At 45.0% G+C, this 27,982-nt stretch overlaps 1 protein-coding gene across 3 annotated transcripts; it reads left to right on the forward strand.

Moving 5' to 3' along the window:
* Nucleotides 1-877: 877 nt before the first annotated feature.
* Nucleotides 878-27,960, forward strand: USP40 (ubiquitin specific peptidase 40). 3 transcript variants are annotated; one of them, XM_058027708.1, is made up of 32 exons: nucleotides 878-947; nucleotides 3,950-4,166; nucleotides 4,395-4,462; nucleotides 5,377-5,490; nucleotides 6,576-6,740; nucleotides 7,566-7,712; nucleotides 9,215-9,358; nucleotides 10,321-10,449; nucleotides 10,707-10,808; nucleotides 11,354-11,461; nucleotides 11,991-12,312; nucleotides 12,737-12,818; nucleotides 13,618-13,789; nucleotides 14,244-14,328; nucleotides 15,088-15,158; nucleotides 16,038-16,357; nucleotides 16,813-16,939; nucleotides 17,284-17,341; nucleotides 17,622-17,675; nucleotides 18,095-18,183; nucleotides 18,606-18,692; nucleotides 19,153-19,189; nucleotides 19,797-19,861; nucleotides 19,956-20,030; nucleotides 20,423-20,549; nucleotides 21,664-21,758; nucleotides 22,891-23,009; nucleotides 23,469-23,534; nucleotides 23,753-23,963; nucleotides 24,083-24,178; nucleotides 24,916-25,010; nucleotides 25,951-27,960. In XM_058027708.1, exons 2-32 carry the CDS (start codon nucleotides 3,968-3,970, stop codon nucleotides 26,054-26,056), a joined length of 3,735 nt encoding a protein of 1,244 aa, XP_057883691.1. In that variant the 5' UTR covers nucleotides 878-947; nucleotides 3,950-3,967; the 3' UTR covers nucleotides 26,057-27,960. The 3 variants fall into 3 exon arrangements, with proteins under 3 accessions (XP_057883691.1, XP_057883690.1, XP_057883692.1); XM_058027707.1 differs by lacking the exon at nucleotides 878-947 and having other exon boundaries at nucleotides 3,784-4,166; XM_058027709.1 differs by lacking the exons at nucleotides 878-947; nucleotides 23,469-23,534; nucleotides 23,753-23,963; ... (1 more) ...; nucleotides 24,916-25,010; nucleotides 25,951-27,960 and adding an exon at nucleotides 21,854-21,888 and having other exon boundaries at nucleotides 3,784-4,166; nucleotides 22,891-22,962.
* The last annotated feature ends 22 nt before the right edge of the window (nucleotides 27,961-27,982 follow it).

Consider the following 27,982-nt stretch of genomic DNA (forward strand, 5'->3'; position numbering starts at 1 on the left):
TGGATGACTCTGTCAGCTGCAGGCTGGCCCATGCCAGGCTCAGAAATTATTAGGGAATACTCAGGAGGGAATTCTTAGGGTAGCTATAACACGCCGGCCAAGGCTGGAATAAATCCATGACTGGAGATCCCAAACTACCTCTTATAAATCCATGACAAGAGTTCCCAAGCCGCTCCAATAAATCCATTGCAGGAGATGTCCAATTCCTCTAATAAATCCAGTCAGAGATGCCAAAACTGCTATAATAAATTTATGAAATGAGATCCCAAATCCCTCTAATAAATTCATGACAATAGATGCCCAAGCCCCTCTAATGAACCCATGACAGGCGATCCCCAAACCCCTATCATAAATCCATGATTGGAGATCCCAAAATCCTTTAATAAATTCATGGTAGGAGATCCCAAACCCACCTACTATATCCATGGAAATAGAACCCCAAATCTCCAGAAAGAGATCACCAAACCCCTCTAAGAAACCCATGTATAGGGAGCCCCAAACCTCTCTAATAAATCTATGCCAGGAGATCCCAAAACATTTGCAGTAAAAGCATGGCAGGATATCCCAAATCCCTGTGATAAATGCACGACAGAAAACAGCAGTTTGAAAGAGGGAACTGGTCTTTGTAGAATGCCAGGTTGGTTTGTGTTGGAAGGGACCTTAAAGCCCATCCCATTCTACTCTGTGGCATTGGTAGGGACACTTTCCATTATCCCAGCTCGCTCCAAGCCCTCATCGAGTGTGTCCTGGACCACTTCCAGGGATGGAGGTCCCACAGGTCGCCATGACTGCCCCTGCCCTCACGGCGGTGAAACTACAACTCCCGGCATTCCCCGCGCCGCACCGCCCTCCCCGCGGGCCGCCGGTCCCGGCGTGCTTTGCGCCGCGCCACACAACAAATATGGCGGCGGCCGCGGGCCCATGGCCCTAGGGCCGGGCTGGGCACCGTGAGTGGCGGCTGTGAGGGACCGGGGGATACCGGCACGGGGAGACCGCCGGGCTCGGGGGGCTCCTGGCTTGGCTTCATGACATGGGTTTGGAGTCTCCTGGCGTGGGTGTATTAGGGGGATTTGGGGTTTCCTGTCACAGATTTATTAGAGGAGTTAGGGCTCTCCTGCCATGGATGTATTAGGGAGATTTGGGGTCTCTTGTCACAGACTTATTAGAGGGTTTGACATCCCCTGCCATGAGTTTATTAGAGAGGTTTGGGCTTTCCTGTCTTGGGTTTATTAGAGAGTTTTGGGAACTCCTGCAACGGTTTTACAAGGGGGATTTGGGATCGCCTCTCAGATTTATTAGAGGGGTTTGGGATCTCCTCCCATGGCTTCATTAGAAGGGTTTGGGATCTCCTGCCATGGATGTATTAGTGGGGTTTGGGATCTCCTGCCATGGGTTTATAAGGGGGATTTGGGATCGCCTCTCAGATTTATTGGAGGGGTTTGGGATCTCCTCCCATGGCTTCATTAGAGGGGTTTGGGAGCTCCTGTCATGGGTGTATTAAGGGGATTTGGGGTCTCCTGTCACAGATTTATTGGAGAGCTTTGGCATCTCCTGCCATGGGTTTATTAGAGAGGTTTGGGAGCTCCTGGCATGGGTTTATTAAGGGGTTTGGGATTTCCTGCCTTGGATTTATAAGGGGGATTTGGGATCACCTCAGAATTATTAGAGGGGTTTGGGATCTCCTCCCATGGCTTCATTAGAGGGGTTTGAGATCTCCTGTCACAGATTTATTAGAGAGTTTTGGGATCTCCTGCCACAGATTTCTTTTAGAGAGTTCTGGGATTTCCTGCCATGGGTTTATTAGAGAGCTTTGGGAGCTCCTGGCTTGGGTTTATTGAAAGGGTTTGGGAAAACCTGCTATGGGTGTATAAGGGTGATTTGGGATCGCCTCTCAGATTTATTAGAGGGGTTTGGGATCTCCTCCCATGGCTTCATTAGAAGGGTTTGGGAGCTCCTGCCATGGGTGTATTAGGGGGATTTGGGGTCTCCTGTCACAGATTTATTAGAGAGCTTTGGTATCTCCTGCCATGGGTTTATTAGAGAGCTTTGGCATCTCCTGCCATGGGTTTATTAGAGAGGTTTGGGAGCTCCTGGCATGGGTTTATTAAGGGGTTCGGGATTTCCTGCCTTGGATTTATAAGGGGGATTTGGGATCACCTCAGAATTATTAGAGGGGTTTGGGATCTCCTCCCTTGGCTTCATTAGAGGGGTTTGAGATCTCCTGTCACAGATTTATTAGAGAGTTTTGGGATCTCCTGCCACAGATTTTTTTAGAGAGTTCTGGGATTTCCTGCCATGGGTTTATTAGAGAGGTTTGGGATCTCCTGCCATGGGCTTATTAGAGAGCTTTGGGAGCTCCTGGCTTGGGTTTATTGAGAGGGTTTGGGAAAACCTGCTATGGGTGTATAAGGGGGATTTGGGATCTCCTGTCATATTTATTACTGGGGTTTGGTATCTCTTGCCATGGGTTTATTGAAAGGGTTTGGGAACTCCTGCCATGTTTTTATAAGGGGGTTTTGGGATCGCCTCTCAGATTTATTAGAGGGGTTTGGGATCTCTTGCCATGGGTTTATTAAGGTTTTGGGGTCTCCTGTCACAGATTTGTTGGAGGCATTTGGGACCTCCTGCCATGGATGTATTGAAAGGTTTTGGGATCTCCCTGCCGTGGGTTTATTGGAGGGTTTTGGGATCTCCTGCCATGGATTTATTAGAAGGTTTTTGGAACTCCTGCCATGGGTTTATTGGAGAGTTTTGGGATCCCCTGCCTTGGGTTTATTAGAGAGTTTTGGGAATTCCTGGCACGGGTTTATTAGCAGGCTTTGGGAACTCCTGCCACGGATGTATTAGGGGGATTTGGGATCTCCTGTCACAGAATTTTAGAGAGTTTTGGGATCTCCTGCTGTGGGTTTATTGGAGGGTTTTGGGAACTCCTGGCATGGGTTTTTTGGAGGGGTTTGGGCTCTGCTCTCATAGATTTGTTCAGGGGTTTGGGAATCTCATGGGTTTGTTGGAGGGATTTTGTCAGGGAAGTATTAGAGAATTTAGGAATCTCCTGTCATGCATTTATTAGAGAGGTTCTGGGATCTCTTGCCATGGATTTATTCCAGGATTTTGGCTTCTCCTGCCATGGATGGATGGCAGCCTGAGGCCCTGTGCTCTGAGCTGTCCCTGGGCCACCCAGAAGCCCTTCCAGCTGCTATTCCTGTGTGGCTTTTAAGGGAAGGAGGATCCAGAAATAAGGAGTGAGGGAGGATTTGGCACTCGAGTGCCTCTCCAGAGTGGTGGGTGGGTGGTGTCTCCTGGATATGGCCCTTTTTTGGGACAAACCATCCACTCAGCAGCTGCTGGGAGGAGGTGCAGGGAGGAGAAGTGCAGCAGGCTTGACTGGAAACAGGAATGAGGGCTGGGAGAAAGCTTGGATTGAGTGCCAAGCCCAGGAATTCCATCCAGCAGCTTGGGAGGAGGGGCCCTGACAGAGATTTTAAGGCAGTCAGGAGCTGCATTCAGAGGAGGAGAAGCTGATGCAGAGTGATTTAGTTCCTATTTATGTTCATTAGGAAAGTGAAACTTTAAAATCTTTCAGCTTTGATGTCTCAGATGAAGAAGAGCCAGGGGTTTGGTGGAGGTGGATAAGGATAATCCAAGGTAGGGGATAGTTCACTTGCAGGAATAACTAACAGCTTTGTGCAAAATGGAGTTGTGGTGGGTTGGATCCTGGTGAAGAGACTGCTCAGACCTGTGGTAACAGAAATGCTTTTAATTCACTCTTTTTTTTTTGTTACATTAATTTACATTTTTTCATGGGTTTATTTTTAGAATGACCGGAATAAGGTGGAAAAAAATATAAACAAGTTCTTCAGTCAGGGCTTCCAGGTTTATCGTGGAGGATTTTATGTGGCTGGGTTCAACTGCATTTTTTATAGTAAATACTTATTCTATCTTTTTAAAGGACTCTTCTGCCTTCACAATGTTTGGGGACTTATTTGAAGAGGATTTTTCCTTTATTTCCAACAATCACTATGGGAAAGGGAAGAAATCAAAGCCCAGAGAGTCTGAGCCTCCAGCTCCCAGGGATTTCACCAACCTCAGTGGAATCAAAAATCAGGGTGGGACCTGCTACCTCAATTCCCTTCTGCAGACTCTGCTTTTCACCCCTGAATTTAGAGGTGAGGTGCTCAAAGCCTTCTTAAAATAATGTTGGGATTGATGTTTTGGTGAGACTTGCACTTCTGGTTATTTATTTAAGAAACACAGTGAACTCGGGTGATTTTGGGGCACAGTTCACTTTAAATAAATTATTGCAGAATAAAATCATAGTGTTTGACATTAAAATCCAGTAAATTTTTAAGGAGGGGATGTTGTATTTTTAAATAATAATTTTTTACCAATTGCAGAGGCTTTGTTCTCCCTGGGACCTGAAGAACTTGGCACTCTGGATGACAGCAGGAAACCAGATGCAAAGGTGAGGGGAATTTTCCTGTTCATCACAGTTGGTTTGGAGGAATATGGCTACAGTTCATGTGAAACTTAGGAAAATGAGTGAAAACCTGAATTTGATGCTCAGAGGCAGTTTGGTCTGGCTGATACTTGGTTTTCCACAGCATTCTAAGCTTTCATTGCCATCAGGTTTTACCTCAGAAATCAGACGTGGAGTCTGTTTCTGCTGAGGTGTTCTCCCTCCCACCTCATTCCACTCCTCCACCAACCCTTCAGGAGAGCTGGAGAGGGACTGGGGACAAGGCATGGAGGGACAGGACACAGGGAATGGCTCCCACTGCCAGAGGGCAGGGATGGATGGGATTTTGGGAAGGGATTGTTCCCTGGGATGGGCTGGGATGGAATTCGCTGAGCAGCTGTGGCTGCCCCTGAATCTCTGCAAGACCCCAAGGCCAGGTTGGACACTGGGGCTTGGAGCAACCTGGGATAGTGGGAGGTGTCCCTGCCCATGGCAGGGGTGGAATGGGATGGACTTTAAGATCCCTCCCTCCCCAAACCATTCCCACTTGGCTGTATAAGGTGAGGCACTGTATATTTTTGGGAACCAAGACTGAAACTGCTTGGTGTGAAGTGAGTTGTGTGTGTTATGAAAGAGGCAGGGGGGTGGGTTATCACCCAGGGGGGAAGTTTATCACCCATGGGGGGAGTTTATCACCAAAGGGGTGGTTTCTCACCCAGGGGTGGTTTATCACCAAAGGGGTAGTTTATCACCCATGGCAGGGGGGGGGGAGTTTTATCACCCAGGGGTGGTTTATCACCCAGAAGGGACTTTATCACCCAGGGGTGGTTTATCAGCAGCTTGGTGTTGAGCTGCCCCTGTTGTTGCTGGGCTGGCTGCTCTGGGGCTGTGTGTGACTCTGTTCCCTGCTGCCCTGGCAGGTTCGGATCATCCCGCTGCAGCTGCAGCGCCTGTTTGCCCAGCTGCTGCTCCTGGACCAGCAGGCTGCATCCACCTCTGACCTCACCGAGAGCTTCGGCTGGAGCAGCCACGAGGTGCCCATCTCCATGCCCACACCTCTGCCTGCACACACATGGGTTCTGGAAGGCTGAATTAGGAAACGCCTTAAAATCCTTTGAGCTGCAGAGATGGCATTGGGTTGGGTCAGCTCTTGGTGTATCCTGTTGGATCTCCACATGGAGCCCGTGGCAGTTGTTTGCAGGGAGAAACAGAAGGTTGTTGCAGACATCTTTTATGGAAAAATCCTTTCCTTAGGATTTTTTCCTCCTGAGAAGCTGAGAAGCCTCAGGAACAAAATGTAAACAATGGTTATCTGCTGCTGTGGAATGCAACAGGTGCATCTGTGATTGGCCCATGTGGGATGTTTATAATTAATGGCCAATCACAGCCCAGCTGGCTCGGACAGAGAGTCTGGGACAGCTGCCTTTGTTATCATTCTTGCTTTTCTATTCTTAGCTTAGCTAGCCTTCTGAGGAGATCCTTTCTTCTGCTCTTTTAGTATAGTTTTAATCTAATACATATAATAAAATAATAAATCAGCCTTCTGAAACATGGAGTCAGATCCTCGTCTCTTCCCTCATCCAGAAGCCCCTGTGAACACCATCACAGAAGATGGTTGTTCTCTTAGATACAATTCCAGTTGCTTTTCCCTTTGTTTTTAGCAGGAGTGTTTTTCCCACAGGCTTGGATACTTAGATTCTTACCCAAGTTGAACTTTGTCAGTCAGAGATTAATCTAAATCCAGGGAATGGCTTCAAATTGACAGAGAGCAGGTGTGAATGGAATATTGGAGAGGAATTCTCCCCTGTGAGGGTGGGCAGGCCCTGGCACAGGGTGCCCAGAGAAGCTGTGGATGCCCCTGGATCCCTGGCAGTGGCCAAGGCCAGATTGGACACTGGGGCTTGGAGCACCCTGGGATAGTGGAAGGTGTCCCTGCCATGGCAGGGGGTGGAACAAAATGATCTTTAAGATTAATAATAATAAATGTAGTACTTTACTACTCAAGGACTAAATGTATGAGTAGTCGTTGAGACTCTGGGGCACTTGAAATGTTATTTTTGAGCCACAGGCCAAGCACAGCAGCGATTCATTCCTTCCTGTGTGGGTTTCCCTCCTGCAGGAGATGAGGCAGCATGATGTGCAGGAATTGAACAGGATCCTCTTCAGTGCTTTGGAGACTTCCCTGGTGGGGACATCAGGCCACGACCTCATCAACCGCCTGTACCATGGCATTGTTGTCAACCAGATTGTCTGTAAGGAGTGCAAGAATGTCAGTGAGAGACAGGTAAAGCTAGGGGCCTCCCACTGGGGGGTTCTCTTCAGGCTGTTGACTTTAAATGTTCTTGTTTTTAAAGTCTGAAAATGTTGTCATCCTTGTTGAGTGCCTTGTTGAATCCAGGTAGTGAGTTGTTGCAGACAACTTTTATGGAAAAATCCTTTCCATAAGATTTTTCCTCCTGAGAAGCTGCGAGGCCTCAGGAACAAAATGTAAACAATAATTATCTGCTGCTGTGGAATGCAACAGGTGGATCTGTGATTGGTCTCATGTGGTTGTTTCTAATTAATGTCCAGTCACAGTCAGCTGGCTTGGACTCTCTGTCTGAGACAGAAGCTTTTGTTATCATTCTTTGCTATTCTATTCTTAGCCGGCCTTCTGATGAAACCTTTTCTTCTATTCTTTTAGTATAGTTTTAATGTAATATATGTCATAAAATAATAAATCAAGCCTTCTGAAACATGGAGTCAGATCCTCATCTCTTCCCCAATCCAATAACCCCTGTGAACACCATCACAGTGAGTGTTGGACTTTAGGTCTTTGGCTGCATTTTCTAAATGAGAGGTAAAATCTCCAAATGTTTTGCATCTTCTGAGTTCACAAGCCCTGCCTTTAGTAGATGTAGTTAGCACAGAGTGCAGTGAGGTAACAGCAGAACATACCTTGACAGTCTTTACCCTTTGTAATTTAAAAAAATAGTTTTTAAAAATTAATTTCTATGGCTGTGTGAGGTTATTTACCCATCACTGTGATGAATAGGATGAGGATGAGTATCTTTCTAATCACAAACTTCCACCCTTCAGAACCTCGTTTCTTGTCGTCCTTTCTGCACAGGAGGATTTCTTAGACCTCACAGTGGCAGTGAAAGGTGTGGCTGGCTTGGAGGAGGCCCTGTGGAACATGTATGTGGAGGAAGAATACTTTGAGAATGACAACTTGTATCGATGTGGAGCCTGCGATAAACTGGTTGAAGCTTCAAAGGTAACGCCTTGGGGTGGGATGATGAAGGGTTAGATGGGATGTTAAAAAAAAATTCTTTAGGTGAGGGTGGGGAGGCCCTGGCACAGGGTGCCCAGGAAGCTGTGGCTGCCCCTGGATCCCTGGAAGTGTCCAAGGCTGGGTTTGGAGCAGCCTGGGATAGTGGAAGGTGTCCCTGCCCATGGCAGGGGGTGGCACTGGATGGGCTTTAAGGTTCCTTCCAACCAAACCATCCTGGCCTTCTGTGAAACCTCAGCAGGGATGTCAAGAAAAGCTCCTGTGGCTTGTTTCCCAAATGTTGTTGCAGTTTTTTGTCCCTAACATGGAGTGTGGTGTGATTTGGAAAGTATTGACTCCTTCAACACCTCTGCTGCACCTTCCTCTGGGCACTCTGGGGGGTTGGCTGAAAGATAAGTTAGAGCATAAAATAAAAATGTGGAGTGGGAGAAACCGTGGAAACTCACTTCTGGAAAACCCAAATGAGAGAGAAGAGCAATGGGCAGCTGTTGCTCTGTGCAGGGAATGGGATCTGTTGCTCTGTTTTGGGGAGGGAAGCAGGCTCAGGCTGGTTTTGCCCTCTGCCCTTGTCACAAGCAGCAGAGCCCCTTGGCCTCCTGCAGGATGGGCGAAATCCAAACTCTGCAGCCCTCTGGTTGTGGAAGGGGTAGTTCAAAGGGAAGCTGAGGTCAGGCCAGGTTAATCAGTGACTTGGGAGTTCAGAACTCTCAGCAGTGCCTCATGTGTTGCAAGGGCTGGCTGGGGTTTAACTGGGCTGGGTTCAAGGCAGTACAGGGTGAGTTGTTTGCCTCTCACAAGTGCTCATCCATGCAGGAGGAGAGTGGGAACTCTGCATTTTGGTAGGAAGTCACAGAGCTAGGGGTTGCCAGGCTGTGGATGCAAATAGAATTCCTAATTCAGGGGATTTCTTAAACCCTGTGTGTGTTCCTTTTATGGCTCTGGCAGTGGAGAGGAGGATGGAGACATTGGAAAGGCTCAGAAATGTGGCCATGGAGCCCACACCTGCTGCCACAGGTGGTACAAGATGGTTGGTTTTACTTCTCATGAGGGCTCTTGATGGACTCACCCATCAAGTGGTTGGATCTGAATTAATCTGGAATCATTAAAATGGATTTTCCTGGCTTTCCTGCCTGGAGGGTGGTCCCCTGTAGAAATGATGGAGATTTTAGCTCCTGTGACTGCCTGCATAGAGCCCATGGGCTATGGAAATGTCGTTGCTGACTGGAATTTCACCAGAGTCCTTTATTTGCTGTGGCAGGATGAGGTGTGGGACTGGTGATCACCAATCCAGGAGGATCTGCGTCACTTTTAAATTGTGTAGTTGGAAGGGAAATTGAGAATCAGTGAAGACATTTCAAAAATGAGGGCAAATGATCTTGTCTCAGGTGGTAACAAAGCTTTGGTGGAAAAGGATTTGACCACAGCAAGGTGGAAGCACAGTTTTGTTCTGGGTCTGTGCTTAAAATGTTTTTTAAATCCCTTCCCAGTCTGCTAAACTACGCAAGCTGCCTCCCTTCCTCACCATCTCCCTCCTGAGGTTCAACTTTGACTTTGAGAAGTGTGAGAGGTACAAGGAAACAAGCTGCTATACATTCCCCATCCAGATCAACCTGAAGCCTTTCTGTGAGCAGGTGAGCACTGTTAACACTTGCTAAAATTTTCTGTGTGCTCAGCAGAGAACCTACAGCTCAAGGTTACCTTTTATTTTAAATTTTGTCACGTTTTTGAGTGACTTTATGGTGTCCTCCTCCACTTTTGGACTGAGCTACCATGTAGCTACAAGGGGGAAGGGTAAAATAATTACCCAAAAGTTATCTAACCTTTCCTTGACAGGAAGATAATTATCTGGAAATGGAAATTAAAATTTATTTTTGTATGGTATTCTCTGATAGCATCATGCATAAATTGATCTAGATGTGCTTTAGGTGCTGGCAGTTATTCATTTTTCTCAGGAATCTCTTGTTTGCAATCATAAATATGTTTCTGGTTATAAACTGATGACAAATTTTGATTCTTAACACAACAGAGGCACTCTTATGGAACAGACATTTTTCTTCTTGAAGTGTTGCAATGCAAGCTTGGAAATTTCTCAGTGTTCGAATTTGAGGAAGCCTTTTTCCCCCTCCCCAGTTTTAGAGTTTCTAAGTGCTGCTTCTTTTCTCTCTCCTCTTTTAAACAAAATAAGCTTGGTTGTGAAAAAGCACTGAAATTGAAAATATTTTGAGTTTACAGTATGGTTCAGAATCGTGCTTGTTTAATAACACAGATTTCCCAAGGAAGCTGTGGCTGCCCAATCCCAGCTTGGACAGGACCTGGAGCCACCTGGGCTAGTGGGAGTTGTCCCTTCCCCTAGCAGGAACCCAGATGAATTTTAAGGTCCCTCCAACCCAGTCCATTCTGGGATTTGATGATTTATCAGCCTGTGCCTTGTGCCAGTCCTTCCTTGTGTCCCCAGCCCTCAAAAGCCATTTCAGTCCCTGCCTGTGCAACCACGCACTGAGAAATCTCTGAAGTGATGCTAAAGGTATAAAGCTGTCCTTGTGTGAGAGACTGACCTCAGTTGTTGTTACAATTATTGTTTTTCTTTTTAAAGACTGAGATGGATGATTCAGAGTACATGTATGAGCTCTTCTCTGTTATTATACACAAAGGTGGCTGCTATGGAGGACACTATCATGTTTATATCAGAGATGTGGATGAATTAGGAAACTGGCAACTCCAAGTAAGTCCCTGAAGGCTTTTCTTCCTTGCTTTAGAGGTTGTACTTTTCAGAAAAAGTATTAAGAGCTGGTTGATGAATGTGCATCCAAATTTAATTAATACTTTAATGAGGCTTTGTGTGTGTTGTCTCATTGAGAGGGGCAGTTTAACAGAATGTCCTTCACACTCCTAGATTGTGCATGATGATGTCAGCACAGAATACCCCAGTCCTCTATTTGTGTGTGAAACCACAATATGTGTGTGTCTTTCCTCACCCAGGAAGAAGAGGATGGGCTGATTGAAGAGAAGGCTTTAAGAGACACTGAGAATGCCAAAGAAACAGAAAACCCACTGGCAGTCTTAAAAGGGATTTTATCAGAGGTATGGTATGTAAGGAGTTCATTGCTTTGGTTTTGGAGCTAGGGAACCTGCAGGGAGTTGGTGTTTGTGAGAGTGGGCAGGCTTAGGTGTCCAGAGCTCTTCTGAGCTTGCTATGAAGCATTTAAAACTTGGCTTTAGTATTAACAGTGGTTCTTGGTACAGACAAAGTTCCTTTTGGAGTATTTCTAAGGCTGCTCACCAAAGCTGTTGCAAATGGAATCAGAATATCCAGAGCTGGAAGGGACCCACAGGGAGCATTGATGCAGCTCCTGGCCCTGCACAGACACCCCACCAATCCCAGTTTGTTCATCCTTGAGAGTTCCTGGAGCTCTGGCAGCCTTGGGAATGTGCCCATTCCCTGGGGAGCCTCTGGGGGAAGCATCTTTCCCTGATACCCAACCTAAATCCCCCTGACACAGCTCCATATGAGGCTAGAGTATCTTATTAAAAACCAGGAATGATTAAAACACTTCCAAATTGGCTTCTTTGTGCTGACCCCTTGACTTTTGTAGCCTTTGTTACCTTGGTTTTTCATTTCTCTGCAGGAAGAAGCGAAACAAATTCCAGTGGATCAATTAGGGCAGAAATTACTGGAGAAGAAAGGGGTGTCCTGGAATAAGAAATACAGAAAACAATATGGAGCATTACGAAAGGTAATCACAAGTTTGCTAGTTTTGCTTTTAGATAGCTTTTATAATCATTTATATTCTCACTGAATAGTCAGGAGGATGATAATTGAGAATATGGACCCTTGGATCAGCATGTGCAAGGAGAGGTTTGTAATGTGAATTAGCAGGCTGGGGAACATAATATTCTCAAGGAATTGTCTGCCTGAGACTTTGTGTATTTTTTTTTCTAGTGCAATTTTCCAATTGGTTGCTGTATTTTATGATGTCTTAGGGAAAATACCTCAGCACTTGTGCTGTAGATGGATGGAAAACTGATCTTTGCTTCTTTTTTGAAGGGAGATACCTGCAGTTTCCACAATAAATATTTAAATGTGGGTGTGAAGTGTTGATGTGAGTCTTTTACAGAGGTAAACTGAAAATACATGAGGAAGCACCATAAAATGAGGGTTGAATTAATGGGGTTTATGTTTCACAATGAGGTGGAGCAGCTTAATGCAGGCTGCTGCATTTTAAACTTGGCCTTTTCTTCATCCTGTCCTCGCTTCCCTTTCAGTATTTGCAGAATCATCCTCAGATATTCCAGCTGAGTCCTGATGGAAATAAGGTCAGCCTGAAGGAAACACACAAGCTCCTGTTCAAGCTGGATTCTCATGGACAAAATCTCCAGAGCCCCTCCCAGAAGAATGATGTCCAGTGGAACTGTGAGAAAAGCCCCCCAAGGCCAAGGGCTGCTTCTGCTGGGTGCCACTGGTTTGATCTGAATGATTCCAAAGTCCAGCCCATCAAGGAGAAGGACATTGAGAAGCAGTTCCAGGGTAAAGAGAGTGCCTACATGCTGTTCTACAGAAAAGCTCAGCTGAAGAGGCCCCCTGAAGGTACACAAAGCTCATCTGGGGATTTTGGGGGAGCTTCCTGCTTTAACATTTTTTCTGGAGTGCTTTTTTGTCCTTTCCAAGCTTTATTTTCCCCAATTTTCCTTATAGTGATCATTTGAAAAAAGTTTTAAATGAAGGTACAAGGAGGTGGTGATGTGTTGATTGACTTTAGCTGACTAATTTTTTTTACCCTGCTCCACAAATAATGACAGAGCATCAGCTGAAACAAATACAGGTTGTTGCTAATGTCATTTATGTGTTAATTTCCCTTAAAGCAAGGTTGATTGGAAGGAGTAAAAGCATTTATTTGTTCTTTATATCATCCTGCAGTTGAGTTTTCAGTGATGATTGTACTGTAACGTCTCCTCTTGATAAGTTTTCTTGTTTTCCAAATCACATTTTAAGCTTATGTTCTTTGTTGCAGCACGTGGAAATCCAAGGTACCAAATTCCTGAGCACCTGCTGAATGAAATGAATGCTGCTAATACAGAGCTGCAAAAAAAGAGGTATATTGGTGTCACTGTACTCAAACAGCTCTTATCTGCTGGACTCTCAAGGGATTCAAAAGGAAAGAAATTCCTTGAGCAGAGTCAGAACTGAAATGGTTCAATGTCAGAGGTTGATTGAAGAATAAAATTTTTATATCCATATTCTACTGGTTCCCTGCCTTCCCTGTTAGCAGGCAGCCTGCAGAATTTCAAGGGAAAGATACAGTTTCAAATTGTACCATTTTCTGGTGAAAATCACTGCAGTTCTGGAAAGAGAGCAGAATGTGGTATCTTAACTGTGTTTATAGAGGGAATTCCTCACTGGGAGAAGGGGGAAGGTCTTGGGTTTATGGGGAATTTACAGATAAATTATATTCTCTGCCAGAAAAGTCAAGAGCTTGTGGTATTCAGGTTGGACGAAACTTTCCCTTGTGTTGAGGGACACAGGTGCTGATACACCTGAATCACAGTGAAGATATCAGAATACAGACACAGGAGTTAAAATTTATGGGATATTTCACACAGGACTGTGGCTGCCCCATCCCTGGAAGTGTCCCAAGGCCACTTGGATGGGGCTTGGGGCAGCCTGGGGTAGGGGCAGGTGTCCCTCCCCACCCAAACCATCCTGGGATTCTATTTCTGAGTGAATTCCACTCCTTTATTTTTTTAAAGGTTTGCTGCTGCAGCTAGGGACAGGTATAAAGGAGGAGGGGATGTGACAGGGAATTTAGCCCTGGGGGGATCAGCTCCAGGAGAGCTGCACAGAAACATCAGTTTGGTGTTAAATTCACCACTTTGTTGTGTTGTTCTCCCAAAGAGCTGAATGTGACTCAGCAAACAATGGCATTGATTTACATCTCCACCTGAGCTCCTGCTATAAATTCCACAATGGGGCTTTGCATCCTTCACTTTCTTGGAAAGAGAGCGTGGTGGATTTGACAATTGACAGAAGGAAGACCCTGGGAGACCTCCGGCAGGCAGTGTCCCAGGTACCTGCTCTGGCAAACTCAACTTCCTTTTTACTTGAGCCACTGCAACCTTTGCAAATAGATTTATGCTGCAGTCTTTGTGTCAGGGAGAAATTTTCAACAGTAAATGGAGTTAATATAGGAGGAAAGAGTGGTGTGGGGTCTGTTCTTGAAGCCATGAAGTTGGTGGAATTTTAACTGTGGAGACTTCAAAGTTCACATGAGCTAATTTATTATATTTGGGCAGCATGTGCATGGCCGTGGATTGACATTGCACGACTCCAGGCTTATTCTTAATATTTCATTTTGTGACAGAGTTAGCTTTGTCTTTTCAAGGAGTCACCAATTAAGTGTCACCAAGTGAGCTTGGGAGCCAGGCTGTGGCAGCTTTCAGCAGATTGTAATTATTGTGAGTGCAGTGAGTTACTGCTCACTGTTATTTGACATAATTTTTCTGGTTTTATTTCCCAATTAGATGTTGGAGTCTTGGGAAGGGGACATGGTTCTCAGCATGGCCAAGCCTTTACCAGCAGGATTACACCTGTACCAGGTGCTTGATGGTAAGAGCACTGCATGCCAGGCCTCCATGCTATTGATGAATTTTGCTTCCTGCAGCCATCAAAGCTTTCATCTATACACCATCCTGGAGATGTGTATTACTGAACACTCTTCCAGCTCAAACTCATGTTTAATTATTTTAATTTACTTATTTCACTCTTGTTAGTGGAATGAATGATTTTAAGACTTTGCTGTGAAATCTTTGTTGTGAAATGCAGATCTTGAGCAGATCTTAAGCACATTTGCTGACAAGAATGTATCAGTCTGTGTCTTGCCCTTGATTTGCTTGTGGATGTTTGCTTTCATAGGATTGGCCTAATAGGTGGAGGAGAGGATAGAAGAGAGGAGCCAGGGTGACATCAAAGGAAAATGTAGGTTAGACTCCAGCTGAAGTAGGAATTTTGTAAAGGGAAATGCTCACATGAAGAGTTCATTAATTTATTAAGGGTACATCAGTTTTTCAAACTGTCGTTCTTGTCTCCAGCTTTGCTTTGTTAGGCAATTCTAAGTGTCAGTTTTTACAACTTACTCAGTAACTTTCAAATGTTATGTTCTCCGTGGTCAGCTTCAGAAAATCACTGTTGAACCAGAACATAACCTGACTCTACAGTGTTGACATCAAAATACAGACACACTCAGAGCTGCTCTAAATATTCCTCCCCATGCTTGTACAGTTTAAGTGTAGTGGTTTTTAAAAACTTGCTGACCCTGTTTGTGTTTTGTGGGGAGCAAGAACTTGATGATTTGCTCCTATTTTTTAGGAGATGAGCTGACCCTGGATGGCATTGGGCTGGCTGATGGAGCAGACATCTTTATCTGGAATGGGAAAGAGGTAAAGGAGCCAAGCACTTTCTTCCTTGTCAGCTCTGAAGAGATAAGACTGTGCAAAGTCTCCTGGAAATCCTGTGCTGCTTTTATAGTTTTCGATCTTCCTGTTAATATTAAGGCTATTGCTTAACCTGGAAGTGGTTGTGAAGCACAGCATTTTATTCTGTCTTTGTAGTGGAATAAAATGCTACTTTTATTTTTATTATAAGAATATCCATTTAATTATTTTTATTATAAGAATATCCATTTGATATTGACTTTCTCAAAAAAAAAAGAAAAGACCCCAAACTAAACAAAACCACCCAAACATGTAGTAACAGAGTTGGTTTTGTCTTGGTTCTATTTTTGGTGTAGTTTTTTCTACTGCAGCTTTTGTGTCATTAAATTTTCTTCAGCGAGGAGCTTAGGTTGAATATTAGAAAGATTAAGCTTTTAAAATGTAAAATCACAATGTTCAGTCACATTTGAGTAATTCTTTAATGTCCTGAGGGGCTAAATTCCTGTGTCCTAGCTTTTGCCAAGTGTCCAACATCCACCAGTTGCTTACCATGGAATGGTTTGGGAAGCCACTTAAGGATCTCATTCCACCCCCTGCCATGAACAGGGACACTTTCCACTATCCCAGGCTGCTTCAAGCCTTGGCCAGGGATCCAGGGGCACTTGCAGGGATCCAGGGGCAGCCACAGCTTCTCTGGATAACATTTTTCTTTCTCTCCCAACACCCGTGGGTTACTCTGGTTGTTTGTTCAGTACGAATTTGCTCCGAGGAGGTTGGTTTGAATGGGGAGAGCGTCCACTTTGGTCTCAATTTTCTCCCTGCCCACTCTCTTCTGTATTTTCTGGAGAAATAATACAGCTGTCATTCCTTGCTGCTTTCCCTCAGGTTGGAGGCACAAAGGTGCTGACGGGCCCCGAGCACGAGCCCGTGGTGCTGAACGTGCTTCGCTTGGCCGAGCACAACGAGGGTGGCAAGGGGCAGCACTTCAGCGAGGCCCAGCACGTCTGCTCCTGCAGCACCAGCCTGGGGCAGCTGCACTCTGCCCTGGCTCCAGCCGGGGGCATCATCCTCAAAAACAGCTCGGGAGCAGACCCAGAAGCCAAGAACTGGGAGGTTTTCCGTGAGGAGGACATGAAGGAAACAGTCCGAAGTGTCGGGCTCAGGGACGGGTGCTCTGTGCTCATCTTAGACAGCCATGACCAGAGGTAACGTTTTTGATTATGGTGGTAATGAAACAAAAAAGCAATTTTGGTAAAACCAAATTCCAATTTTAGTTCAAATTATCCTAACAACATATATTCTTGCAACTAATTATCACTTTGAGCTTACAAATATAATTATTTTCACTTTAAGTTTTGGAGACCGGTTATTCGTCAGCTGTTAGGTTTTTCTGGCCCTCGAAATGCAGCACCAGTCACAACCTTTGATTTACCCTTGTAAAGGGGGAACAACTCATGCTCAGTGAATCCAAAGTTGCCAGAGGGAAATTTGTGCTCTCATGACACACTGTGCTCCCTGAGGCCTCTGCTGTGTGAGATGCCATCACTTTGAACATCTTTGGCACCATTGGTTTATTGAGAGCTGTGCTGGTGAATGATGTAGCCCTGCTAATGTTTAGTTTTCCTGTCTCTGACTGTCTTTGCACTGCTGATTCCCACAGCTTTGTCAACGTGGCAAGTGGGAATTTGACTGCCTTCACCTATGACATCAGCTGGCTCCAAGTGAAAAACTTCTGTGGTGGGGAAGAGGAGCAGAAACACGTTAAAATCACTGCCACTATTGAAACGGTAAGGACTCTGCTTTCCTGAACAGCTTGGCCCCTGCACTTGGCCCAGCTCATTCCATGTTGCCTCAGGGATGAAGCTTTTTTTCCCTGCTGAAATTAGTGTTTGAGCTCAGAGTTACAATCCCTGGGGTATTTGCTGGTAGCTTAAAACCAGTGCAGTGTTTTAGGGTCAAACACTTTTCTCTTTGGGCCACCCTGTAAATGGAAGTTTGAGATGGTGTCAGAACCAGAGCTGAAAGAGAGGGGAAGGATTATCTTTGTGCACTGGCACTTGAGCAAGCAGGGGTGTTGGTGGCATTCCAGGCTGGAGGTGTTCATGTCCCATTTAATGTCCCTGTCTTTTAGGTGATGGCAGATATCAAAATGAAAGCCATCAGGGAGTTTCAGCTGGAGGAGGAGCTGGGTAAGTGTTCAGCTGCTTTATCAGTCTGCTAATGCTGGCTTTTGAGTGGGTTTAGTGGTAGAATTTTCCTTTCAGTGGAAGAATAAAAGCTGAGACTGTTGCTGGAGTCTTGAGGAGTCTCTCTTCAGTTATTTTTGATGTCACAGAGGGAGACCTTTAAGATAAAGCTGTTGTAATTAATCTTAAAGGTGTTACTTGTCTGAAATTCTGAGTAAAATTCCTATTTTATTCCCATTTTAATTACTTAATACTTCTCTCTTTCCTGCCCTTTTTGCTGCAGCAAAAGAGAGCTGTCTTAGACCTGTTGGTGGCAATGGGAAACTCCTGTCTCCAGGTAAACTGATTCATTGAATCACTGTTCTCTAAGAAATTCACTGGGGAGGTTTTGAGCCTCTGTTTGTCCTTTCCTGGGAGAAGTTACCCATACATAACTCCACTGATTCCCAGGCTTAACTGAACCAGTTGTGTGTTTGTTTGTTTGGGTTTTTTTTTTTTTCCCCAGTTTTAAAGTTAATTAGCAGTACCAATACAAAGATGGAGGTTAAACTGAAAAGTTCAGTTTAGTTTTATTGCTTACATCCCTAATCCACCTGTGCTCCTGAGGGACTCTGTGAGATCTCCACGCCTTTGTTCTCCTCATAGGGCACTCCCACATCTGCTGTCAGGGCTGAGCACGCTCTCCAGAGAGCACTGAAGAGTTTTAGCTTGCTCTGAGGATGATAAAATTGATGTTTTTATTTGTCCTCCCTGAAGTGCCTGAGGATTACACTGTCAAGGAGGCAGAGCTGAAGATGGGAAGCTTGCTGGGGCTGTGCCGTGGGAAAGCTCCAACTTCCACTCAGGTACAGCAGTGTGGGATGGGAGGAGCCTGGTGCAGGGACTCTCCTAAAGAGAATAAAGGGAAAAAAGGGAGGGATATTGCTCTTGGAAAGTGCAAGTTGTAAATATCACAGGATCCCAGAATGGTTTGGGTTGGAAGGGACCTTACAACTCAGCCAATTCCACACCCTGCCATGGGCAGGGACACCTTCCACTGTCCCAGGTTGCTCCAAATCCTGTCCAACCTGGTCTTGATGTGCAGGGGAAGGAGTGGTTGTGCATTTCTAGAGACCAGGGCTAATGAGGATCTGCTGATGGCCATAACTCAACTATCTTTGCTTTTTGCTCCATTTTAGTGTGAATGTCATTTTTGATGACATTCTTGCCACTGGAATTATTCTTACACTTCCTTATTTATTCTGATGGTTTGCTTTTGGATTTTCAGCTCTTCCTGTACTTCATGGTTGGGAGTGACCAAAGCTGCAGCCCTGAGATGGAGATTGTTGTGGAGGAGACTGCCTCTGTCAGAGAGGTAAGGCTGGCTGCTCCCAAGCTCCTGGGCAGCATTCCTTGCACAGGCCTGGAGGCAGAGGAGTTGGGAAGAGCCATGCACTCTGTGAGGAGTGAAGAAAACTCTGAGTGAAGGAAACTCTGGTGCTACCAGTCCAGTGTTGAATTTGCAGCTTTGATTTATTTTTTTTTTAAGGTGCATCTGCAAACTCTGGGGCAGAATTTGTTCAAGTAAAGGTACAAACTGACAGCACAAGTTTAATTTTTTACCAGCTTGGGATGTGGTGAATTTTTTACCTGAAAACTATCTCATCCATGCAGGGTTTAATATATAGCCCAAATACGTCTTCTCTCTCTAATTATATTGTTTTAAGAATTGACCAGCAATCAGTCACTCTCTAAGTCAGAAAATTCTAACATAGGTTTACTGAAAAATCTGTTTTCCAGCCTCAAACACTCTTATCCTGTGTTTCTTCTTTCAGTGTCTCAATTTAATGCTGGAGAAATCAGGATTATCAGGTAAGTTGTGTTATTTTACATACTTTTTTAAGGAATTTTAAATATTTAAAAGACAGCTTTTCCTGCCATAAGTTGTGTAAGTTTTTTCAATGATCTGTGTCTTTGTAATGGGAGGAGGGGAAAGAATTCTAAACATAAAGTTTATATATATATATATATATATATATATATATATATATATATATATATATATATGTTTTATATTGTATATATAATATATATTTATATATTTTTATATATTTATATATTTTTATATATGTATTTTAAAGTTTTTATATTTTTTATAAAAGTACTGTTTTTATTTTAAAGAGCTTGCCATAGATTCAAATGATAATTTGACACATGGGAATTCTTTCTTTCCTCTGAAACCAGGGAAAATAATTAGATAGGTAAGGAAGGGAGATCCGTGCAAATAAAAGATTATTTTCACACAGCAACAGATCTGGGGAATATGAAAGTGATAATTCATTTGTGTTTAAAAAGCAAATAAAAATAAAGAACAAAAGAAAAAGGACCCTTGACACTTGTTAAGAGTTTTGTAATATTTTCCCACACTGGTTTTATTGACTGATTAGTTTTCTGTGTGTATCTTTTTTGGTTTTGGTAGGTGACAACTGGCATTTGAGAAGGATTGACTGGTGCTACGAGGCAGGGGAAGCACTAAGTCAGGAAGTAAGAGGAGCCTGTTTTAATCCCTGGTTCTTTGCTCCCTGGGGAGAAAGGCAGCTGTGGGCTGACAGGGATCCTGTGCTTTCTCCTCCTGCAGAATGCCACCCTGAAGGAGCTCAACGTTTGCAGAGGAGACACTTTGGTTATAACTGAAGGAAAGCTTCCAGAAAAGGTAAAAGGAGAGTGGGCAGTGTCTGGAGACTTGGAATCCCACAGTGGTTTGGGTTGGGAGGGACCTTAAAGCCCATCCAGTGCCACCCTGCCATGGCAGGGACACCTTCCACAATCCCAGGCTGCTCCAAGCCCTGTCCAAGCTGGCCCTGAACAGATTGTCACTCAAAATTGTAGCATCATGATTTTTGCAGCACCACCATGTTCCCCCACTAAATCACACCCCCAGCTGCCACATCCACACATTCTTTGGGCACTTCAGGAGTGCTGACTCCACCCTGGGCAGCCCATTCCAAAAGCTTAAGTTTTAAACAAATCTTTTCTCTCTTCCTGTGCTGAAGGTGAAATTTCACCTTGTCTGCACACCAAACCCCCTGGTATTTTCTGTTCCAGGGTTTCCTGAAAATCCCCATCTGGTGGCTGAAGCCTTCAAGCCATAAGAAACATGGAGAGAATGCACAAGAGCAGGTGAATGGGATCACCTGGAAGATGGAGGCTTTGCAGGTGTCTGCTGCAGCAGGTGAGCTTGGCCAGGCTTTGAAAGGAATCATCTGTGGTTTCTCCTTAAGTCAAACCCAAATTTTAATCCAAAGCCTTAAAACCCTTCTGAAACCTAGGAAGGGCTGCATGAGCTGCATCAAGGTTATGGTGAAAGGACCACTCAGGAGACAGATGCTGTTTTGGACATAAATGCTGGATAACCCTGTTGTAGGGATGTTCCTCAGATGGATTGGCTCAAAACACCACTAAATTTTGTAGTAGGGGCTCTTTATTTGTCAGTCTCAAAAAATTCTAAAATAGATTGAGTCTCAGAAAATTCTAACATAGATTAGAATGTGTGGCAGCAGTGTAAAGCAACTCCTCCATGAGCACAGATGTGATTGGTTTCAAATGCCAGACTCCTGAAGGCACAATGAATTCCCTTCAGGCTGTGTTGCTTTTTGGGAAGCTTTAAAATGAAGGATGGCTAAAGCTTAAATAGTATCAAAGATCTTAAGTGCAGTGTTTTAACTGTGTTTGCTCTCCTGAAGGTCAAATCCAAAACCAGCCAGAGCAGCAAAATCAAGTGAGGACTGAGAAGGGAGGAGAAAATGAAGTGGAAATAGAGAATTGGGAAATGTGGATCAAATTGATTTTTCATTATTTATTAAAAGTAATATTCCTGTGGTGCTGAGTTGTGCTGTAGGGCAGGATCCCTCCCTTTGTAGAAGTTTTCTTTGCATTTTTCTCCTGTCTCAAACCTTTCCTGAGTTTTACTTTCTCCCCTGCTGATTCCAGTAGTGGAGCTAAGAGCAATTTAGCTTAGCTTGCAGTAGGTTTGCCCCGTAACTAACACTATTTATCAGTGGCAATAACTGCTCCTAGCTCTGAAATTTGCAGTATAGGATCTGTGTGGGAACTGTTTGGAAATTATTGGGGTGTATTTTGTGTGCTTGATGTGGCCATGGCAGGGGGTTGGAATGAGGACACCTTTAAAGTCCCTTCCAACTCAAACCAGGCTGGGATTCCTGGATATTCCAAGTGGACTCCAGGCTCCTTCTCTAAGTGAAATGTGACCATGCAGTGGCTGTTACCTCTCAGGACCATACAAATCACATTGACTCTTCCATTATTTGTTTCTTCCTCCTCCAAAGCACCACCAGAAGCCACCCACCCAGGCCTGGATCTGTGTTATGCTGGCAGGATAGAGATAGCAGGAGAGGCCTCTCTGGAAGATCTGAAGATGCAGGTTAGATGTTCTCCTGTGTGGGACTGTGCAGCAGCGCTGTGGTGCCTCGAGCTCTATTAACAGCTCTTTTCTATTTCCTTTTCCCCTGCCTCCAGTCTGTTGTGCCATGGTGTTTATGCCATGGCCACTGGTAAGTACCAAGAGGCAGCTGGAGCACGTAGCTCAGACACTTCCTTAGTGTCCCTGCTGTCCCCATGCTCCCTGTCACCTGGCCTGGCCTGCAGGAGCCTCGTTGCACATCAGCTGAAGCTCTGCCTGGCAGCTTTTGTCTTTATTTCAGTGTGAAACCTCTCCATGGGAAGCACACACACATAACAAGCACCTCCTAAAAAGCCACTTTGCCATTTCCACGTTGTTCCTGTATTAGTTCCTTGCATCTTTTTGGTTTTTAATTTCTGTATGTGGAATCGGATGAATGAAGAATTGCTTTGGGGTGCACAGGTTTGCCAGCCAGGAAGGTCTGGCTCATTTTGTTTGGCCAGAAATCAAAACACCTTTGTATGGTTTTAATACACTAAAAACCAAACCAAGGAAAACACTCCAAAAGAAAAAAAAAATAAACCCAAAACCCACCCCAAACTCACAAAAATGTAGCACCCAGTCCTACAAAAGGCTCTGTGTGGTTTAAGCAGTGATTGTTCTAGTTGAACTGCATGGGGAAGGGTCTCTCACCTGATTCTGCTCCATACCAACACTTATTTTTTGGGTGTGACTTCAGTTTTGGGCTCTGCCAGGCTACTGCTATGGAGAACTGTTGGCAGCTTGATCAAGGAGAACTGGCTGAGCATATGGGAAGTGCTGTGTCCTTGGGAAGGACTTAGAGGAGCTCAGCACTTGGCTGGGGACTGGGGCAACCACTGCAACAGCCTCATTCCCTCCCAGTTGTTCAAATTCTGGTTAAAAAAAAGAAATTGGGTACTTTGGAAATGGAAGTTGAGTTGTTGACAGGGAGGGAAATCCCAACTCCCTTTGAGGTTGAAAAGTGAGTATTTTGCTCATGGCCGCAAGCAACAGCTGGTGTGGAATAAATCTCAATAACTTGCCCTCTCTTTTGGGAGCTAATCTGGTGGTTTTCTGATTTTCCAGGGACACTGGCTGCTAAAATTATTGACCAAGTATTTCTGGTTTTCAGGCTCTGACCTTGCCCTGCTGCCAGGATCAGGTTGTGCCCCTGCCTTCGTTCCTCAGAGCTTGGACAGTGGACAGCAAAGGGCCTGGGAAGCTCCTGCGGGACAACAAGAGGAGACTCAGGTGGGTTCCCTGGGGTATGTGCAACAGGCTGGATGTGGGATGGACTAGGGGAGATTCATCAGCTCAGTCTGGGTTGGAAATGATCTTAAAGATCAGCAGTCCCCTGGGCAGGGACACTTTCCAAAGTCCCAGGTTGTTCCCAGCCCCGGTGTCCAAACTGGCCTTGGACACTTGCAGGGATCTGGGGACAGCCACAGCTTCTCTGGGCACCCTGTGCCAGGGCCTCACTGCCCTCACAGGGAGGAATTTTTCCCCAATATCCCATCCATCCCTGCCCTCTGGCAGTGGGAGCCATTCCCTGTGTCCTGTCCCTCCATCCCTTGTCCCCAGTCCCTCTCCAGCTCTCCTGGAGCCCCTTTAGGCCCTGGAAGGGGCTCTGAGGTCTCCTTGCAGGTGAGCACCCCCAGCTCTCCCAGCCCAGCTGCAGGGCCATGTAGACAATCTCTGCTCTGTTTTCAGTGACTACAGGCTGGGTGCCAGAGTGGAAATCTGCATAGAGCCCTTGCAAGAAGAAGAGAATTTGGGGTAAGAGCTCAAGATCTTTCTCTTGCTTCTTACAGCTCTGCATTTGAGGGAAGCCTTCACTGAGCAGCTTTTGACTTCAGGGCTCTCAGGATGTGGGAAAACCTTGGAAGCAGTTTGTTTTCCACAAACAAAGTGAGGGGAGGGCAGGAGTGGGAGGAAAGTTGGGAATTCTGAAAGCATGGCTCACAAGAATTTCCATTCTCTCATCCTGCTGCCAGCCCCCACGAGCTGCTGCTGCGAGTCCAGATGGGCATACCAGGAGAGAGGGACTACTCCAGCTCCCGGGATTTGGTGTGGGATATCTCCAAGGAATGCACAACCTGGGCTCTGAGGCAGAGAGTGGCTTCTCACTATTGTCTCCCTGCAGATAAAATTGAAATAGCCAAATACTTCCCTGAGAGATTTGAGTGGCTGCCAATATCTAGCTGGGTAAGAGCTGGAGTGACAGAATCCAACAGTTGTTGGAAAGGAGTGTTGGTTTGGGCTGCAGTTCCTTAGGGATTGAATTTAAGGAGAATTCCAAACTCTTCTGCTTTGATTTTGTTCAGACACAGCAGATCTCCAAGAGGAAAAGGAGGAAAAAGCAGGCGAGTTTGCAGTCAGCACCTTACCACCTGAAGGATGGAGACATCATTGGGGTGAAGGTAAATTTCCCCAGATTTAATTGTTGCACGAGGATCAGGTCCAGGCAATGTCCCCTTTGCAGTGTCTTCATTTCTTCCTGATTTTCTCTCATCCTGCTGCATTTCTGGGAGTACTGGGATGTGGGTTTGGACACTGCATTGTGTTGATAGGAAATTTCTTGCTGCTGCTTTTCCTTTTTCTCCTGGATCTTTTTTCTTGCCCTCATTTTTTGACTTTTTTTTTTTTTTTTTTTTTTTAATTCTGAATAAATCCAAGAAAGTGCCCTTTCAAAATCACATTACAGACACAAACTGTTACATATTATGGATTACTGAACTATGACAGTTCTATTTCATGGTGTGAAAAGGAATTACCCAGCATTGAGCTCTCAGCTGGCAGTCAGGCTTAGTTAGAAGGAAAGAACATTCTGGCTGGGTTTTTTAGAGCAGCAGGAGAAAAATGTGACGTCCTGTCCTGCTGTTTTAGCCTATTGGAAGAAATCCATCCCTGGAACTGTTCCTGTCCAGGTTGGATGGGAATTGGAGCACCCTGAGATAATGGAAGGTGTCCCTGCCCATGGCAGAGATGGGACTGGATAATTTTTAAATCCCTTCCAACTGAAACCTTTGCAATTGTAATGAACTTGAAATTAATCAGTGCAAAACTAGTCAAAAGAAACAATCTGGGAATTTATTGTGTCAGCTGGGAAATAGTTTTACCTTCTGACTTTGATCTCTCCAATCCTTTTTTATAACAGAACCTTCTCCTTGATGACACCAAGGACTTCAGCACTGTCAGGGATGATATTGGGAAAGAGAAACAAAGGCAGCTGGCTCTGGAAAAGAGGAAAAGGTAATGAGCATTTAGTTTCATTTTTCTTTAGAAATATGCCAAGTGTTTGCTGCTTTTCAGAGGAGCTGTGGCTGCCCCATCCTTGGAAGTGCCCACAGCCAGGCTGGAAATGGTTTGGAGCAACTGAGATAGTGGAAGGTGTCCCTGCCCAAGGCAGGGGGTGGCACTGAGTGGTCCTTAAGGTCCCCTGAAATCCAAACCATTCCATGATTCTGTGGTGGTGTTTGCAGGGGCCCCAGGATGAGGGAAGAGATGAGAATGTTGAGTCCATGTATCGCTTATTGCATATCTCATCTCATGTCTCGTATGTCATATATGTCTCATGTCATGATGAAAATTATATGATATTATATGAAAATGATATATTATAACTATACTAAAAGAATAGAAGAAAGGATTTCATTAGAAGGCTAGCTAAGAATAGAAAGGAATGAATAACAAAAGCTCATGACTCTCAGAGTCCGAGCCAACTGACTGTGATTGGCCATTAATTAGAAACAACCAACATGGACCAATCGCAGACCCACCTTTTGCATTCCACAGCAGCAGATAATAATTGTTTTTCTTTTCCTCTGAGGCTTCTCAGGAGAAAAATCCTGGCAAAGGGATTTTTCAGAAAATATCATGGTGACATGATTCAGCCTAATTGGATAATTTTGGAGGCCAGTGATGGCTGGGTGCTGTCAGAGCACCCAATTCCAATAATCCTGCAGGGAGCACTTGCATAATTCAAACTCCTGGCTCTCAGTGTTCCTCACTGAGCCTCATGGTTTTCCCTCCTGGAGCACACCGTGGGGATGAAAATGAACCCTTGGCTGGCCTGGCCTGGCACAGGCTGTTTTCACAGCTCCCTGGAGCTCAGAGTAAGGCCAGGCTCAGGTAAGGCTGGCCCTGCTGAGGCCCAGCACTGAACTTTACCCAGGTTGTTTGTGTTTTCCAGCCGCCAGGAGCGTGCCCAGGATCCCCTGTTCCCTGAGGAGAAGCTCCCCACGAAGCCCCGCAAGCCTGAAGTGGCTCTTTCCATCAACGTGGGTGTTTTCAGATAGCACCAGGAGCTGCTCTGCCCACACCACCCTGTGCTAACCTGGCCTGCAGCTCCAGCAGCGAGAGGAGCTCTCCCAAAGGGTCTTCAAGGATCCCTGAGGCACAAACTGGCTGTAGGATCCAGGATAACTCTGATTTTCTTCTGCTCTCTCTTGGGGAAGTGCTTTAAGGGTCCCTTTCTCAGTTGTGGTACTTACTCTCAGGCTGAGTAAATGCACTTTATAGAGGAGGAAAAGGATTAATATATTGTATAACCCCTCAGTGACTCTTTTTTAACCACCCAAAATGCTTTGTTGGGTCAGATCTGCACCATCACTACTGACATCTAATGCAGTCATAATCATCTCTTTTTAGAATTGTTTCCCATCTCTGATCACTGAAGCTGCTGCTGATACCAGAATTTGCTTTTCTCTCTTTATCTCTAAACCTAAGTCTGTAAGAGCTGGAGTCAGCCCTAAGAATGAGGCAGTGTGGAAATCTCTGAGCAGAGAGTAGAAAATTGGCTTAAAAAGAACAAGTCCTGGATCTGTCAAGATGTAAAACCTGGAGACATCTTTTGATACGGAACAACAGGGACGTAATCTTAGATTTTGAAGTTTCTGGGGCCTGTTTTGTTGCCCATAAACTTTGTTTTGCAATTTCTAGGGTATTTTTTGTTGTCCCTGAACTTCATTAACAGGCAAAACGGTTGGAAAAAACGGACAGATCCAATGTTTGAGCTTCAGTGGGTTTTACTGTACTCAGGAAAAAGGCTTGCATTTATTTTCAGTGCTCCTCTTCAAAGAAGTTTCCCTCATTTCCCATCTTTCCAGCTGTTCTGATACTCTGTTACATTGGAGAACCTGTTTCTCTTGGTGCCCTGAGCTGACTTTGAGCAGCTCACTGAGCTCCAGGTCAAAGGCTCTGAAGTATTAACTCCAAAGTGAGTCTGATTATCCTGAGTTAAATCTGTGACAATGACAGGACAAGACACAAGTTTGCTTTTGGGGGCTGCAGTAAATATTTGACTTATTTGCTGTATGTAAGAGGAGCTGCCCGTTGAGAAGATTTTCAAATTTTGGATAATAATATGAGATTTTTTATGTACCTTTTATAGGTTAACACTACTCTGGTACTTCAGACAGCAAAAAGATAAAAACTGACACTCTGCTAGCAGCAAAACAAAAGAAGTGAAAAGCACCATGAAACACACAATTATTATTTATTTCTGTGCATATCTTTAGAATTCAGCAGGTGCTCCTGTGCTTTTTGGGGCTGATGCTCTGCAGAAGGGGCTGTTTCATGTCCTCACTGACTTGGATCCTGAAATCCCAGTTTCATGGATACATTTGCTGCCCGTGGAGAGGGCAGTGGATGTTTCCCCATCTTCATTTGTGTCGCCTTCTTTCCATATCAGGTGTTCTTGGGAGCCTGGCTTTACAGCAGGGATCAGAGGTGCTGATTCCAAAGGTTTGTGTTCCCACATGGTTCCAGCCCGTTGGATTTGTTTGCTGTCCCTTCAGTTCCTCTGGTTCCTGCTGGAGAGCTGGACTGAGCTCAGCCTTCCCCTCTTGAATAACTCTGGTCTCTCCCTGAGAACACCAAGTTTGGAGAAATCGAAATGCAAATTCCAAGTGGGAATTTTGTGCCTTTGTTCAAGTGTAATGTAGCAGCACCTGCACTGAGCCAATCTTGGATTATTTCTAATGTTGGCTCAAAATGCTTTTTGTTTTTTTTTCCTTCCTTGAAACTCCTGTGGGCCATTCCACAATGAGAGAGTTCATGGAAAACGGGGCTGGGGAGAGGAAACACCTTTTGAAAACGGAGTCTTGGTGACTCTGTGGGTTCTGATGGTTATTCAGCCTGGAAGAGCTTTCATCTTTATTTTTCAAGTGTTCTTCACAAAATAAAATGTCATTTTTATCTGCCTAGTTGGCTTGTCTGTGGAT

This window comes from Melospiza georgiana, chromosome 7 (assembly GCF_028018845.1).
Source record: "Melospiza georgiana isolate bMelGeo1 chromosome 7, bMelGeo1.pri, whole genome shotgun sequence".
NCBI classification, from domain to species: Eukaryota; Metazoa; Chordata; class Aves; order Passeriformes; family Passerellidae; genus Melospiza; species Melospiza georgiana.

Excerpts from the sequence above, each read along its gene's own strand:
- USP40 (XM_058027707.1), top strand. The coding sequence starts at position 3,893 with ATGTGGCTGGGTTCAACTGCATTTTTTATAGTAAATACTTATTCTATC. Across the intron at positions 18,693-19,152 it reads AGACTGCCTCTGTCAGAGAG|TGTCTCAATTTAATGCTGGA; the intron begins GTAAGGCTGGCT and ends TTCTTCTTTCAG. Across the intron at positions 25,011-25,950 it reads GCTCTGGAAAAGAGGAAAAG|CCGCCAGGAGCGTGCCCAGG; the intron begins GTAATGAGCATT and ends TGTGTTTTCCAG.